At 41.4% G+C, this 15,828-nt stretch overlaps 1 protein-coding gene across 6 annotated transcripts in view; it reads left to right on the forward strand.

Annotated features, from left to right (window-relative positions):
* Nucleotides 1-15,828, forward strand: part of EPB41L3 (erythrocyte membrane protein band 4.1-like 3) — a 167,218-nt gene that overhangs the window by 145,398 nt on the left and 5,992 nt on the right. For 4 of the 6 annotated variants that reach the window (XM_015420226.1, XM_015420229.1, XM_015420228.1 and 1 more), the window contains 3 exons: nt 2,053-2,124; nt 9,364-9,762; nt 10,747-10,878. In XM_015420226.1, the coding sequence (XP_015275712.1) occupies nt 2,053-2,124; nt 9,364-9,762; nt 10,747-10,878 (603 nt within the window). Of the gene's footprint in view, nt 1-2,052; nt 2,125-3,502; nt 4,226-4,701; nt 4,825-9,363; nt 9,763-10,746; nt 10,879-15,828 lie in introns of all 6 variants that reach the window. The other 2 variants (XM_015420232.1, XM_015420231.1) reach the window with 2 other exon arrangements.

Genomic DNA, 15,828 nt, shown 5'->3' on the forward strand with positions numbered 1-15,828 from the left:
TGGATGCCATGAGAGATGCAGCAGTGAGAAGAGCAGTCCTGCAGTCTCTATTCAACTGAAAGCTCACACCCGCCTGCCTAAGACCGGTAAATCAGCTTGCTAATCTCTCATGTGGTACCATGACAATGAAAACAGGGTTGCACTTACCTGTAATCGTCGCTCATCAAGTGGTCATCTGTGCAGTCACACAACCGTCCCTTCTGCCCCTCTATGAGCTCTTAACTCGGTCTGGTAACCTTTACCTCTCTCCAGAGGCAGCAGAGAGGAAATGAGGTAAGGGCGCTCTGCTCCCTCTATATCACACTGGAAGAGGCAGGAAACAGAGTCAGGGAGGAGGAGCACTTCTAGGCATTTTGAGCTTCAAAAAATACTCTCCGCAGCAGGCCTGTACATGCACAGTACCCATATGTGATTGCACAGGTGACCATGTGATGAACAACAGGTACAGGTAAGTACAATGTTGTTTTCCTATTAGCATAAATAAAATATAACCTTGACAGTATTATACTTTGTGACTGATTTGCTTTATGCTGGGATTTCTCTGGAGAAGAAACCCTCCTAATCAATAGTTGACTGACAATTTGGCCAATTTCATTGTTTCTACATGACATGTAGTCCCAGGACTATGAGTGAGAAGTACGAGTATGAAAAAGGAAGAAGGCATGAGATATGCTTCTGATTAAGTGGGCTCTAAACCATCAAAAGCTAGAATGAAAATGTGTTAGTCTCTATGATGCTACAAGATTCCTGTTTGGTTTTTTCCTGCAACAGACTAATGTGGCTATGTCTGTGTTATATTCAACCCTAGTCAATACAAATTGTGTGTAAACGTTTTGAAATCTCATCTAAAGTATAACAACTTGGGTTGCTTCTGAAAGCAACGTTCCACTTCAAAACAACATAGCTACAATCAATAATCAACAGTTTCCCCATATTCTGACTGCTTTGTTAATAGAATTTTTATTCATGGCAACTTTGTAGAATCACATCATTATGAAAAAAGGAAATAACATGAAAAATTCCTAATTCAAGAGGATTTTGGTCATCTATGTCAATCTGTTGAGGACCACACCATTTGGAGTCTAAATAGTGGACCACACATGCTATGGAGTCTAAATAGTGATTCCTAGACACATACTGCTTCAATGACATGTCAAATGTCCCAGAAACCCAGTATGGCAGAGTGTTAGGGAGTCAGACTGAGATGAAGGAACTATTGTTCAAGTCTCCACTTGCCTATAGATCTCTCTGGATGACCTTGAGCTAGTCATTCTGTCAAAACCCCACTACCTTGCAGGATTGTTGTAAAGATAAAAAGAGAACAATGTATGTCATCCCAAGCTCCTTGGAGGAATGGCATGATAAAATGTAATAAATAATAAGCAAGGGTAATATTAAGGAGAATGTGGTATTTCAGCTTCTTATTGGGGTTGAAATGAATTGGGATATTGGAGTCTTTCAGCTTGTTACAAGGTTTGCCAAGGAATCTTAAGGAAGTGTGGCTTACATTCTTATCCAGTGCAGAGTTATACGAATCTAAGCTCTTATAAATCAATTAACCCAAACCTAATTCTGCATAGGACCAAGCTGCCAAGCACATCTCAGTTTCAGCTTTAGTAGTCTTGTCTGTTTGTTCCCAGTAAAATAGCTTAGTAATTTGTGTTCTTCCTAATTATTGGAGACATACCAGTGGGTGGTGGTGTTTCTGCTTGTTTGGTGCCAGTTTGGTGTAGTGGTTAAGTGCGTGGACTCTAATCTGGGAGAACCGGGTTTGATTCCCCACTCCTCCACTTGCACCTGGCTGGATGACCTTGGGCAAGCCATAATTCTGGCACAGCTGTTCTTGAAAAAAGAGCAGTTTCTGTCAGATTTCTCTCAGCCCCACCTACCTCACAGGGTGTCTGTTGTGGGGAGGAGAAGGGAAAGGAGTTTGTAAGCCGCTCTGAGACACCTTTGGGTAGTGAAGGGTGGGGTATAAATCCAATCTCTTCTCTTCTTGTTGTTAAATTACACAAAAAAATATATATTTCCCTGCTTCCTCTTATTCACTAGACCAAAGAAGAAAGAGAAAAATCTGAAAAACGTATATTTTTGCAGGAGAGCACTACATACCTTGATTCTCAGGTAAAAAATGCTCAGATCCTTATGGTTTAAAAATAATTTTTGTGGCACTGACTCATTGGTGGACAGGAAGAATACTAGGGGAAATAATAATGTGATAAGGTCCACAAGACCTCTTTGAGACTTATTCCCTAGAATCTCAGTGGGTAGAGCTTAGAATCATTTGATGTCATGTCTGTATATGCATGCATTTATATACTAGATACCCCTTGCAAACAATATGCTAAGTAATACAGTGTTAAAAATTTTCTCTTATATGCTTCACATATTAAAGTACATAGCAGGTTTCCCAGTACATCCATACACCTTAGAAAGTCTTTTCTCCCTTGTCATATATTTCTGTCAGTCAGAAGTGTGTAGAAATATGCTTGCATTGGGCACATGTTAATTTTTATGATCTTTCACTATAAAGGCAGTTAGTGTGCACACAGTTCCTAATGGATGCAACAAAGACCTCTTTCTTTCCCTACTCTTTCTGGCATGTATAGTACTGCATATTCAGGTATTACTGGACTGTTACTGGGAATAGGAAATCTGTGCCTACTCTCTTTATTCCTAGAACTTGCACTGAGTGGTAGGGCAGGACTGGATGGGGATATAAGGAATGTTCCTAGTTTCCAGTAACAACCTGTTGTGCTGCCTGCATATCTGCTCATCTCTGTGTGCTAGGGTGGGAGAGAAATAGGCCTGTGGGATTCCACCTGCTTCCAGTGGAGAAGGATTATTCTATAACTGAATATCATAAAAATGTAAAGTGCAGCCTTTGACTTCTCTAATTGCTATAACAAGTTGAAGTCTTACAAAGTTTTTCATGAAGCTGCAAAAGGAATATTTCACTGGCAGTAGGATCACTTCTCATCAAACTAATAGGCAGAAGACTGTACTGTTCTTTCATTACTCCATATAAATGGGCACAGTATATACATTTTAACTAAAATCTCACACATCTTTCTCTCTCTCCAAAAGATAAGAGTTTGCACTATTTGCACAACAGTTAAGCATGTTTATTTAGAAGCAAATATGATTGATATGATTGTAAGTATGCTTAGAATGGAATCTTTGGATTATAACATACCAGATGACTAATTGTAAATTAAATTGTGTCCCCATAAAACTGGTATAAATATTTCCAGGAGTCACTGGTATGTTGAGAAAATTACTAAAACAAAGTGATTTTCTTCTGGTATAATTTATTTTGGACCTTAGTTTCTACAAATTTCAGTGTTTAAATTGTCTGTAGGCTTTTGAAGCCATTAGAATTCACAAAACTTGTATTTTGAGCATGGTACCATAAATGTCCTAAAAGGTATTATATTTCACTTTCCTAATGCAGAGATAAACAATTAGCTGTTCTAATTTAGCTTTTATATTTCAAATATAGGGCACTGAGGATTGGGTTATTGTAGACAAAGTACCCACTGAGGTAGTTGATGGTGAATCGAAATCCATTGTGACATACAAAGTAATGACTGTGAGCGGTAAAACTGGTGACATCCCAGCCAAGCTTTTAAAACCCACTGCCACTGATATACAGACCTTTGAGGACTTGGAAGGTGAATTGCAGTTGAAAGATGACAATAAGCAGAAAATGTACACTGTAGGAAAATCGTACGATACCATTTCTGGGAAAATTGTAACCATGACCACTAAAGTAAAAGAGGGAGAAAAATGCGTGCCATCGTCACTTGAAGCATTACAAAAAACAGAAAGGGCTATACTAGAATCTGTGAAAATCATTCCTGTAGTAGCAGAGTATGAAATTCTAGAACCGATCACAGATGGAAACGCCCGAAGGTTGTCTGATGCAAAAAGAAGGGTATCAGAATCATTGACTCCCATTAAAGAGGCAGATTCCCGGCTGCAGAGTCCTGAAGAGGAAAGTTTGAAGAAGACCCAGAAAACAGATCAGGATTTGCGCCTGCATGACACACTGGGAAGCGTGCAGATGACCAGAGCTGAAAAACCTCTGGACAGTGAAAGACTAAAAGGAGAGCCGTTTGGTCGAAAAGATAAGAGTATATCAGAATGGAAATATTCCAGAGAGCCACCCTTTACTATTGCTACTGCTCACTATGTTACTGAATCATCAGCATCAAGAGTAGTGGTAACATGCAACTTTGCCACAGTTTAAAGATAAAAGCATGACTTCTTTAGGCAATATGCTCACTACCCTGCCTTTTGGTCCTTTTGCTGCCTGGCTTTATGTTGACAACAGCCGACCCAGCTTCTTATTATTTCCTCATGGTTTGTCAATTAACACAATACAAAGCAGGCATTTTTGGGCTTTTAAACTTCTAAAAATCAGTGTTACTGAAATATAATATCTTGCTATGGCTTCTTTTGAAGGGGGAAAAATGCTTCACAAGACCAGCAAAATCCCAGTGCTAACTACTTTGCTTTTTAGATTACTGCTTATAGTCATTACAGATTTGGGCTCATTTATTTTCCCATTATTTTCCTCTCTGTACCCCTGCCACTTTCCCTCCCCTCTTTGTCTCTACTTTCGCTAGTTAACATAACCTGTGTATGTCTGTCTGTCTGCCTCTCTTTGTGTGTGTGACTCTGCATTTCTCTGTTTAGACAAAACAACTCTCCAGTGAAAAAACTTTGGATGGTTCAGATATCTTCACTTTAATAGACTCTGCAAGAAAACCAACTGAGTTCATAGGAGGGGTCACAACTACTTCACATAGCTGGGCTCAGGTGGCCATTTGATTCCGTCTTTAGATTTTAATATGGGTCTGTGCTTTTGGGAGGCGGGGAATGTTCCTTATATTTTGCATATAAGTGTGTGACCTCACTTATGTGCTCAAGCTTCCTCAGAATTTGCATGGGGGAAGACCTTGTCTCCTTTTATGCTTGAATCACATATAAAAACCATGGAGGAAAATTTGTGTCTTTATTTGTTTTGCTTGGCTTTAACCATTATGTTTGCTTGAGGACCTCAGAACTGCAGGACTGATATGTAAACAGAATGCTATGTAATATCATCGGACTGTAAATACTAAGGCCTATATACTACTAAGCCCTGACCTGGATAGCCCAAGCTAGCCCGATCTTGTCAGATCTTGAAAACTAAGCAGGGTCAGCTCTGCTCAAACAATCTCTGCATGTCTCTTGCCTTGAAAACCATAAGGGGGTCACCATAAAATGGCTGAGATTTGACAGCAAACCTCTCTCTCTCTCTCTCTCTCTCTCTCTCTCTCTCTCTCTCCCCCCCCCCTAAAGCTACACCAGCATCAAAACCTAAGCATCTCACAAAGAAACAAAGTGGATAAGCTTAGTAGTTTTAGTAATGTAATACATTACTAATACATTAGTGATACATCACATTGGTTTCTTCCATTAATTCTTTCCCAGATGGTTCAAAGTTGAGGTAGCCTGCTCTCTTGGGAAAATGCCTCCAGGTGCTGTAGGCGAGATCTTTAGATTTTAATGACACCCCCACACACAAGAGAGAGAGGGGGGTTCCAGTGATGCTTCCAGCCCAGCCCTACTAGGCTAGGAGACAGTATAGATTATGGGCTTCACTCTTCCAGGAGTGATGACCCCAGAACTCCACAACCAGGATCCTTCTCCTCTCTCCTTTTAGCAAACGTCTATAGGCTTGGATTGGTGCGCTGAAATGGGCAGGGAGGGGGCAGACTGGCTTTACAGGAGATCTTCTACCCAACATTCTCTTCTCGTCCAAAGATATCGGGGGGGGGGAGGCACACTTTGCACTTCAGCTTGTGAGGTTGATACCGCAGCAAAATGCCAATGGAATAAAAGCTTCCCCTCCTCAGTCCTAGTCTTCAGAGTGTGGAGACAGGCAGTTGCAAAACGAGTGTGGAGACAGGCAGTTGCAAAACGATTAACAGGACTTGGATAAAGAGCAGGAAGTCTCTACTTGCCAATAGAGCATGATGGCAGTGTGCATGGGCTCAACCAGCCAGTATTTCTACTGAAGACTTCATTGGGGCTAGTCTCACCTGTCTCTCCTCTCACCTTAAACCATGTGCTGCTAACTGAATCCTCCTTATGTACAGGGATGGTGGAGGGGAGTCCTTTAACTGATTTCTTAGGGGAAATGGCTTAGCAAAACCTCTTGGATTAAAAATCTTGGCAGGCTTTAGGGGAGCTGACCCAACCACCTCCCCGTACCACTCTGACTGCCATAAAAACCTCAGAAAGCACAAACATGACCAAAAGAAAGAACCATTCCCTTTCCTGCTCCAGCATGGGTGTAGGGAGGAGGCCTCACAGGACATTTCCCACCCTCTTCTTCCCTTGACAAGAAGAAAATATACAGTTCTCTCTTTCTGAGGAAAATATCCTCAACTTCAGGTGGAATTGATTGCATAGCTCCCTTCTTGACCACTGGTGTCTGATTACTTCACGAGGAAGGGCCTCTTGAAGAGGAAGGGCCTCTTGAAACTCCTCCTCAAGCTTGCTCCCCCCTGCCCGCCTGTCCCCATGTTTCAAAAACAGCTTCCAAAAGTCATTAGAGTTCTTGAACCCTCCAGTGAGAGGCTTCCCCCATCTGTCCATGGGGTCTTGTATGGCTTTCCTCAGATGGGAACCACACCTCTTCTGCTGTTCTGTCAGTCTTTAATAACATCATGCATGTGCAATTGGAATAGGACATTCCTCCCAGGGCAGAATCCACCCAGCAACTGGTTTCTCAGATTTATTTATTTATTTCAATTTGTATCCCACCTTGCCGGGGAACTGTTTTATTAATTCCTGTGATCTCAGAGTGCTTCAGAACATTTTATGTAGATGTCCCAATAGCAGATCTGACTTCTAATTCAGTCTTACTGGAGGAATCAGATGTGACAAGAGGACCAATTTGATTAAGTAAAAAACTTCAAAGTTTCTTCTGCAGCACTAAGAGCATCTACAGCTGGCTCTTTGTTTGCTAGGACCATATATCTGGGCTAGTTATCTTTTCTTCAGTGGATAACAATGTTCCACAAGAGTTGAAGGGCAAGCTGAAGAAAAATTTCCTTGGCAGCAGCCTGCACTTGTGTGTGCATCCCTTGGATACCATCCAAGTATCAGCAAGATCCAAGGTATCAAATGTTGCTGCCTGCAGGAATACAAGAGCTTTGCCGTTTGGAAATAGATGCAGCACTGCAAGCAGGCTTTGCTGCTTTTCCACACAAAAGTATTAACTCTTTGGGGACTCTCTGTGTTAGATACGAGACTCAGGCAGCAGGTGAACAGTGATTAACAGCTTTATTGAACACGAAGTCAGAAGAACCAGAACGAGACAAACTATGGAGCAACAGGCTCCTTTTTAAACAATCCGGGCTTGGCAAGCCACGCCCATGTCAGCTAAGGTCCAATCAAATACTGTACATAAAGACCAATCATTTCTCTTCCCTCCAGAACTTCCTGTGTTCTGATAGGCCATTTTACAATACCTTTCAGATTACATACACAACACTCTGGATCCCTTCCCAGTTTAAAAAAACAAACACACAGGAAAAAGGCTTTAACTACCAGAATATAAGAGAAAAGAATCATGCAAGAAAAATCTCTATCCTTTTGAGAGCTCATCTTCACCTCTAAATCCAGGAATTACCAGAACCTCAAAAACAAGTTACAAAGATCTAAAACTCTGCAGAAGGACCCTGACCATTGTCTAACAAGTCTTCCCGTCTAGCCATGGGATTGGAGAAAGAAACCTTAGTAGCATGATGCTAACAGCATTGGTCTTCTCTGGGCAAGGGGGGGGGGTCCCAAAATTTTGCAGAAATATCATAGCAGTCGTTTTCTGATTGGTGGGTGCTAGGGACAATAACTGAGGATATTCTTTTGAAGTAGAAAGAACTTGCATCAAATTTGTTCACATTCCAAAACACCAGTGCTCTGCCAGGCATTGACTTCCACATTAGAGTTTAACTCTCTTTAATAATCCTAAAGAAAAATGAGGGTATGTGGGTCATCCTGGACTTAAAATGGCTAAATTGCTGGATTAGAGCAGCCATCATTCCGGGAGACTTTCTGACATGGGTGGACTTGTCAATTTACATGCACATTCTCATACAATAAGCCCAGAGGAAATTCCTACACTTGACTTGCAATATAGGGCCCTTGCCCGATAACTGCAGACAGCGCCATCAATTGGTGTTTCAGTGTACTTATACTTTCACAGTTTCTCCTGGAAAGACTAGACAAAAGATCTTTCCTCATACAATGGCACAAACACCTTCCCATGTGTTATTATATATCCTGTTGATAGAAGTATTGCATGACACCATGAGTGCAGCAATAACCTCCTTAGAGTACCTTATCTTTCAGTCCTCCTAAGCAGTCTTGAAGGCAAAGATAGTTTGGGCTAGCCATCGAACTGAAGTTCATGGTTAACTTCTATAAGGAGTTAACATAAACGGACATGCAGACTGAAGTGACCACATCTAGGCAACAGTTCAAAATTCTGTTCTGTCCATATGTAGAATAGTAATTTTTTTTCCAGGCTAGTTGCTCATGTGACTGGCTCTGCCTGACCAACTGCCATTTTGTAACTGGTTCTTGGAAAAAATTAAGTAGCTCCCAGAAACCTGAAGTTTACCTTCCCCTGCTCTAAAGACAGCAGCTGTTTTTGCAGCAAACAGGAGTCTTCCACCCATTTATGGGACAGTCAATGAGCATATCCGTTCATTTGCCACTGCTGCATATTGTGTGTGTGGGGGGGGTTAATCCTCCTTGGCAGCATTTGGCAGAAAGATTTTGCACATCCCAGAGCACAGACTGGCCCCCCCCCCCGACCCACTGTAGAAAGGAAAATTTGTTCACTTACAATGAATTTCCATTTTCTCCAGTTCCAGAGTAGCACAATGTTCCCACCTTCCCCCACCCATTAAAGTCATGCAGTGCTCTGCAGGTATGAGAACCTTGGAGTGGCCTCTGAAAGGAGAGCCTCCACCAATTCTAGCATACTTATGTCCTGTGGGATGCCCTCTGCTCTTTACAGGGTTTTCCCCCCACTTTCCTCTTTTCTATGTTTGCTGCCTTGATGGATGTTGGAGAATGTTTTCTTAAGGCTTTCTTAATGTTTAAAGTGTATAGCAGAGGCTTTTTCAAGAGATGGTCTGGGAGCATTGTGGGAAGCCCCTCTGATTGGGGCCATCAAGGCCTAGCAACCCTGCCTGCAACCATGGGCATCCCTTTCCCGGGAGGACCAACTGCCCTATCCTGAAACCTCCGAGAATGAACCCTGACAGTAAGTGGATTTTCCCCCCTTTTCCCCTGCAGAGAACGGAAGGGAAGACTGATCGGGAGGTATGCTCTGATGAAAAGAAGACAGAGGAGGAGGAGGAGGAGCAGCAACAGGAGACGGTGATGAAGGTTGTGCAGGAAACTGTATTGGTCGAGGAGAGAGATGTGATAAATGTGCATGCAAGTGGGGATGCTGCTAATTTGGCTGGCGCTCAGCTGGATGCTACGGCACAGGCAATGTCTCATGTGGCACCTGGCACCCAAGGGAAGGAGGGCTGTGCTGTGACTGAGGGGGCTAAAGAGGAAAAAGGGCAGGAGACTGAGCAAGCCGTAACCAAACAGGAAGAAACTGGCACTGTTTCTCACGATCAAGAGGAGGAGCAGAGTGCAGCAGCCCTAGTTTTGGATGTACTGGAAAGGAAACCTCTTTTTGAGGTAACTAACTTCTAATCAGTCAATTCTACAAAAAAAGGCATAAATAGATGCATTTTTAAATACTGAATTCATTAATGAACATGTTAGACTGTTGTTGCTGTTTAGTGAGCAGTTTGTTTCTCCTCTTAGGATAGGGCTGCTTCCCAGCAGTTGTTTCTTCCATGGATGGCTTTCACAAAGAAAAGCTGTGTTTTCACTATAAAATATGATTGCGCTGTAACATATGAAAGTTGTACATGTATTTATTTCTCTGCATATTCATGAAGTGAAATACATGTGACAACATATACATTGCATAGAAGCTGTTTTCCTACATGGATATATGGGATCTTTGTAGGAAACATCCCATATGAAACAGTCCATTTTTCCTCCCTTGCATGGCAATCTTGGCGCTTGCTGCTTGTTTCTGGGGGGGTTTTGTTTTGAGTTCAGGCAAGGCACATCTTGTAGTCTGCCCAAAAGAATGTGTGCTGCTGAGCATCAGTGCCTAGCCATGCTAAGTATTGTGACAAATCTTACCAGGAACACAGGATTTCAATGGGCTGTTCAACAGAAAGATCAACCCCTGTTGATCTTCCTTATCTAGGCAAAAAGCTTTTCCCCTGAACTTCTCATGCCTACAGAGTTCCAGATGATTAATAGAAATTCTCTAATTGACATCTATATGACTTAACCTGCTTTTGATCATATTGAAGGAAAATAAGCTTATATGAACCTGAGCAATTACAACACAAAAATTAAGCTAGAAATTACATGGCTTACTCCTCTTTAAAGATGTTCGACATTAAATACAGTCCTGGTTTAGATATAAATGTTGCTGTAACGTGCTGGTGATGCATATTTGAGCGTTTTGTTTTACAGTGGGAATCTTTGTTCTCAGCATATGTAGTAACAGAGTAGATTCATCTTCTATTTTATTCCGCAGTTGTTTTAGAACTCCATAACTTTAATATTCCCTGGAATTACCTTTTTTCTTTAAAACAGTCGCCGATAGTGAAGACTGAAACAATCAGTTTTGGAGGTGTTTCTTCAGCTGGGGAGAAAACTGAAATTTCTATAAAGGAAGTGCCCATCGTCCATACTGAAACAAAAACGATTACATATGAGTCATCTGAGGTAAGAAATACTATATTCTCTTGGACCTAACAGAATGTAGGCAGGTGCTAAGAAGATGAATGACACTCAGTATGCCCTGCTCCCAAGGATTGCATTGAATCTTGCCTCAGGAACCTTCTGATACAGTTTTGGTCTTAGCTTGTTGAACTTTCTAGCTGTCTTTATGTTTTATAAATAATTATCCTACACATAATACTTAAATACTGGAATGGAGACGTAAAAATGCTATCAATTGGAAAGGCAAGTAAAACATTTTCTCCAGTTCTCATTATGTCAGAGGTTCAGCATCAGGATTTTTCAGGTGCCAAATCCAGTTTTTCTAAAGGCTGAACTAGACAAGACCCGGAAGGTCTGTGTTTGGATACTTTCTATTTTTAAAAACTTTTGTAAATAACAGCTGGGGACAGGGTAAGTGTTGGATCAAGACTAAAGAGCTAGGTAAACCCTTCCCCTCATTCCCTTTTACTGATGAAAATCAATCCCCTAAAAGAGAAGAAGAGAAAAGATTAGATTTATACCCCGCCCTTCACTTGAAGTCTCAGAGCAGTTTACAAACTCCTTTCCCTTCCCCTCCCTACAACAGACACCCTGTGAGATAGGTGGGGCCGAGAGAGTGCTGTCCTTGAGAGAACAGAGCTGTCCTTGAGAGAACAGTTCTGACAGAGCTGTGGCTTGCCCAAGGTCATCCAGCAGCTGCAAGTGGAGGAGTGGGGAATCAAACCCAGTTCTCCCAGATTAGTCTCTGCACACTTAACCACTACACTACTCTGGTAGAGTTTTAAATAGCAGCCCTCCTAGGCCAGTCACATTAATTGAAACATTGGCTAGCCCCTCATTCTGTATCCAGATTGCCTTCCCTCCCCCATCCAGCTATTAATCGTGTCTCGTGTAGTTTGTTCCTAATTTGAATGAAAAGTTGTGAATTAAAAATTTGTAGAGAAGAAGAAGAAGAGATTGGATTTATACCCCGCCCTTCACTACCCAAAGGTGTTTCAGAGCGGCTTACAAACTCCCTTCCCTTCCCCTCCCCACAACAGACACCCTGTGAGGTAGGTGGGGCTGAGAGAGTTCTTGACAGAAACTGCTCTTTTTCAAGAACAGCTCTTATCAGAACTACGGCTTGCCCAAGGTCATCCAGCCAGGTGCAAGTGGAGGAGTGGGGAACCAAACCCAGTTCTCCCACATTCGAGTCCGCGCACTTAACCACTACACCAAACTGGCTCTCTGGAATATATATCCTCTTGAACACATACATGATGTGGTGAAGGGGTTTGCGTGTGTCAGCAAAGCTGAGAGTCACTTAAGGTGGAATGGCCACAGCTGACACCCTACCTCCTTCAGGAATCAACAGCCACATCAGCAGAAGAGAACAGACAGTTCCAGTGGTGATGGGGGCATCACCTTGAAGGGTAGCTAGTGGGCGGCAGCAGTAGTGGAAGATGACACTGGCAGAGGATCTTTCATAGACAACAGCAGTGCCATTTCAGCTAACACTGGTTAGTACTGCACAGAAGGCAACCATGGTAAACCACTTCTGAGCGTTTCTTTCCTCGAAAGTCCTATGACGAGACAATCCAGAATGAAAAAAGATATTGTGTGCTGGATGACAGGACCCCCAGGACAGATGGCACTCAATCAGCTACTGGGGAAGAGGTGAAGGATGAGTAGTGTTGTTCTTAATAACACAACTATTGATATGAGTGGATGCAAAAGGAAAGCCCTATGATCTTTGACATATATAATAGGAACATGGAATGTGAGGAGTATGAATCAAGATAAGCTCAAAATCGTGAAATGAGAAATGGAATGTTTAAACATTGCAAGCCTTGGAGTAAGCAAGCAAAAGTAGACTGGACATTTTCAGTCAGAAAATTATGAAGTGTTTTACTTGGGGAATGACAAACACAGAAGAAATAGTTGCTTTAATAGTGAGGCACTATGTAGCATAGGCAGTCAGGGGCTATAATGCTAAGCCTGACCGAATAATATCAATCAGACTTCATGGAAAGCCTGTCAGTATAACTATCATTCAAGTTTATGCCCCAACTACAGATGCTGATGAGGAAAAATTGAAAGCATTTATGCTTAAGAAAAGAATCTAATCTGAATCATTTCTGAATTTGTTGGAAATGATTCCGGTTAGATTCTTTTCTTAAGAATGATTGGTAGCCCAATTTTGAAGCCTTTTCTTCTACCACTTTGAACCTTGATGGTATGTAAAACTGATATTGGAGATTTAAATGAATATAGCTATACCTGTATGTTACTGAAAACAGTCGTTTTCTGAAGAAGATATCTGAAATGAAGTATGTATCTGGAACCTTTGTAGGATGGATTTTGGACTTAATGGATTTTTTGCACTCTTTATATAAACCTATTGGACCTTTCTTGAATGTTGTTAAATTTGTTGTGATGTATTTTTCTACTATTATATAGTGATATACCTGTTGATATCTTTCTGATACATACTGTTAATCCTGTTGCAAGGTTTGAATCTACAATAGACGTTAATAGAATCTACACTAAACGTGATTATAGTTGTTTAACTTTATTAGTGTTTATATTTCACAGTCGTTGTTACATACGTCATTATAGATTTGGGCTAGGAGCATGAAATAAAGCAGAAGAGGCAACGATTTGTTAATTGCAAACACATCTTTCAGGCAACCAAATAGATGATTGTATATGTGAAATCACCAGGTAACCAATATAGAAAGCAAACAGATTATGTACTTGGAAACAGAAGATGGAGAAGCTGAGTTCTGTCTGCTAAAATAAGTCCATGAACTGATACATACCATGAATTTTTAATATTAAAATTAGAGTAAAGCCAAAGAAAAGCACCAAAACATTTGTAATACCAAAATACAATCTAGACAAAATTCCTGAAGAGTTTAAAGACTGTGTAAAGAACAGATTTGCATCACTAAGTTCAAGTGAACATGAACCAAAAGAACTGTGGGTTGAAACCAGAAATATTATCAAGAAAGAATGTGCAAAGATTATTCCTGTAGCCAAAAGAAATGAAAAGCCTCAGTGGATGACATATGGAACTCTAAAAATTGCTAAAGACAGATGAGAAGCAAAAGTAAAAGGTGACAGAAATAGAATCAGAAGTCTAAATGCATTGTTCCAGTGACTTGCACATACAAATGAAGAGAACTATTATAATAACCAGTGTAAAGTAATAGGAGAGAACAACAAAAAAGGAAGAACAAAAGTTCTGTTCCACAGCCCTGACCTGGATAGCCCAGGCAAGCTCGATCTCACAAAATCTCGGAAGCTAAGCCGGGCCGGCCTAGGCAAGTACTTGGAAGGGCAACCTCCAAGGAATACCAGGGCCAGGATGCAGAGGCAAGTAATATCAAAGCCACCTCTATGAAAATGTCCTAGCCCCACTAGGGGTCACCAGAAGTCACCATGACTTCCAGGCTCACAAGCACATACACATATGCACACATGCACAAAATACAAAAAAAAAATCTGTTCCACAACATCCAAAAAATCAATGGGAAATTTAAAGCATGGTTGGGCGTGCTGAAAGATCAACATGGAAATACATTAACTGAACAGGACAAAATAAAGAAAAGTAGGGAAAATACACTTAAAAACTGTATAGACAAGAAAGGATGGCAGATTCCTTCAAAGAATAATATTTTGAAGAAGAACCTGTTTGTAAGCCGTCATGAGCCGGCCCAGGCCTGGGAGGGTGGGATAAAAATCTAATAAATAAATAAATAAATAAACCTTCAGTTTTCGAAAGTGAAGGGAAAGTGGCACTCAAAGCAGTTGTGAGAAATAAATCACCAGGAGTAGATGGGATATCAATAGAGCTACTTCAAGCCACAGAAATACAGCCCATCAAAATCTTAACAGTATGTCAACAAATATGGAAAATAAAGTAATGGCCCACAGGCTGGAAATGCTCAGTCTATATTTTAACTCTGAAAAAAGGACATATCAGACACTGCAACAACTATTAGACCGTCACATTAATTTCTCATACAAGTAGAGTGATGCTTTAAATCTTACAACAAAGACTGTCTCATTCCATATATGGAATGAGAAATGCCAGATGATCAACCTGGATTCAGAAGATGAAGAGGCACTTCTATAGAAATATTGATTTCTAAAAAACCCTGCCTTCCCTTGGAATGTTTTGCTGATACCCTGCTGTGTTGCATTTCCTATTGAAGCCAAATGGCTTGAACATTTGGTCAGAGAAGGCCATTGCCATGCCTCCGGGGAGGGCGGGATAAAAATGTGAATAATAAATAAATAAATAAATAAATAAAAACACATTCTTCACACTTCCATGCTGACAGAGAACAGATGGCCTCTGCAAGCATGTCAGAAACGCACGTAGCCCATGGACTAGCTGGAGCTGGGGTCACATGACTGCGGGTGTGGCCTTCAGTGTCCTGACCATTCAGATGTTGCACCCATGGCAACTAAACAATTGGACACTCCTATTCCCAGTAGTCATGTATGGCTGCGAGAGATGGACTATAAGGAAGGCCGAGTGCCGAAGAATAGATTCTTTTGAACTATGGTGCTGGAGAAGACTCTTGAGAGTCCCTTGGACTGCAAGAAGATCAAATCAGTCAATCCTAAAAGAAATCAACCCTGACTGTTCCCTGGAAGGCCAGATAATGAAACTGAAGCTCAAATACTTTAGCCACCAAATGAGAAGAGAGCACTCACTGGAGAAGACCCTGATGCTGGGAAAGATTGAAGGTCAAAGAAGACGGGGATGGCAAAGGATGAGATGGTTAGACAGTGTCATAGATGCAACCAGGGGTCATTTGGGGGGGGATGCGGGGGGACGCCATCCCCCCGGGTGAGGTGATTTAACTTCAATGCACTTGTTTTGAACAATAAAACAACACATTTAAGTGATTTGCAGCTTGGGGTCTGCAGTAGGGTTGCCAGGGGTCATTTGGGGGGGGA

This window comes from Gekko japonicus, unplaced genomic scaffold (genome assembly GCF_001447785.1).
Source record: "Gekko japonicus isolate JY-2015 unplaced genomic scaffold, Gekko_japonicus_V1.1 scaffold209, whole genome shotgun sequence".
NCBI classification, from domain to species: Eukaryota; Metazoa; Chordata; class Lepidosauria; order Squamata; family Gekkonidae; genus Gekko; species Gekko japonicus.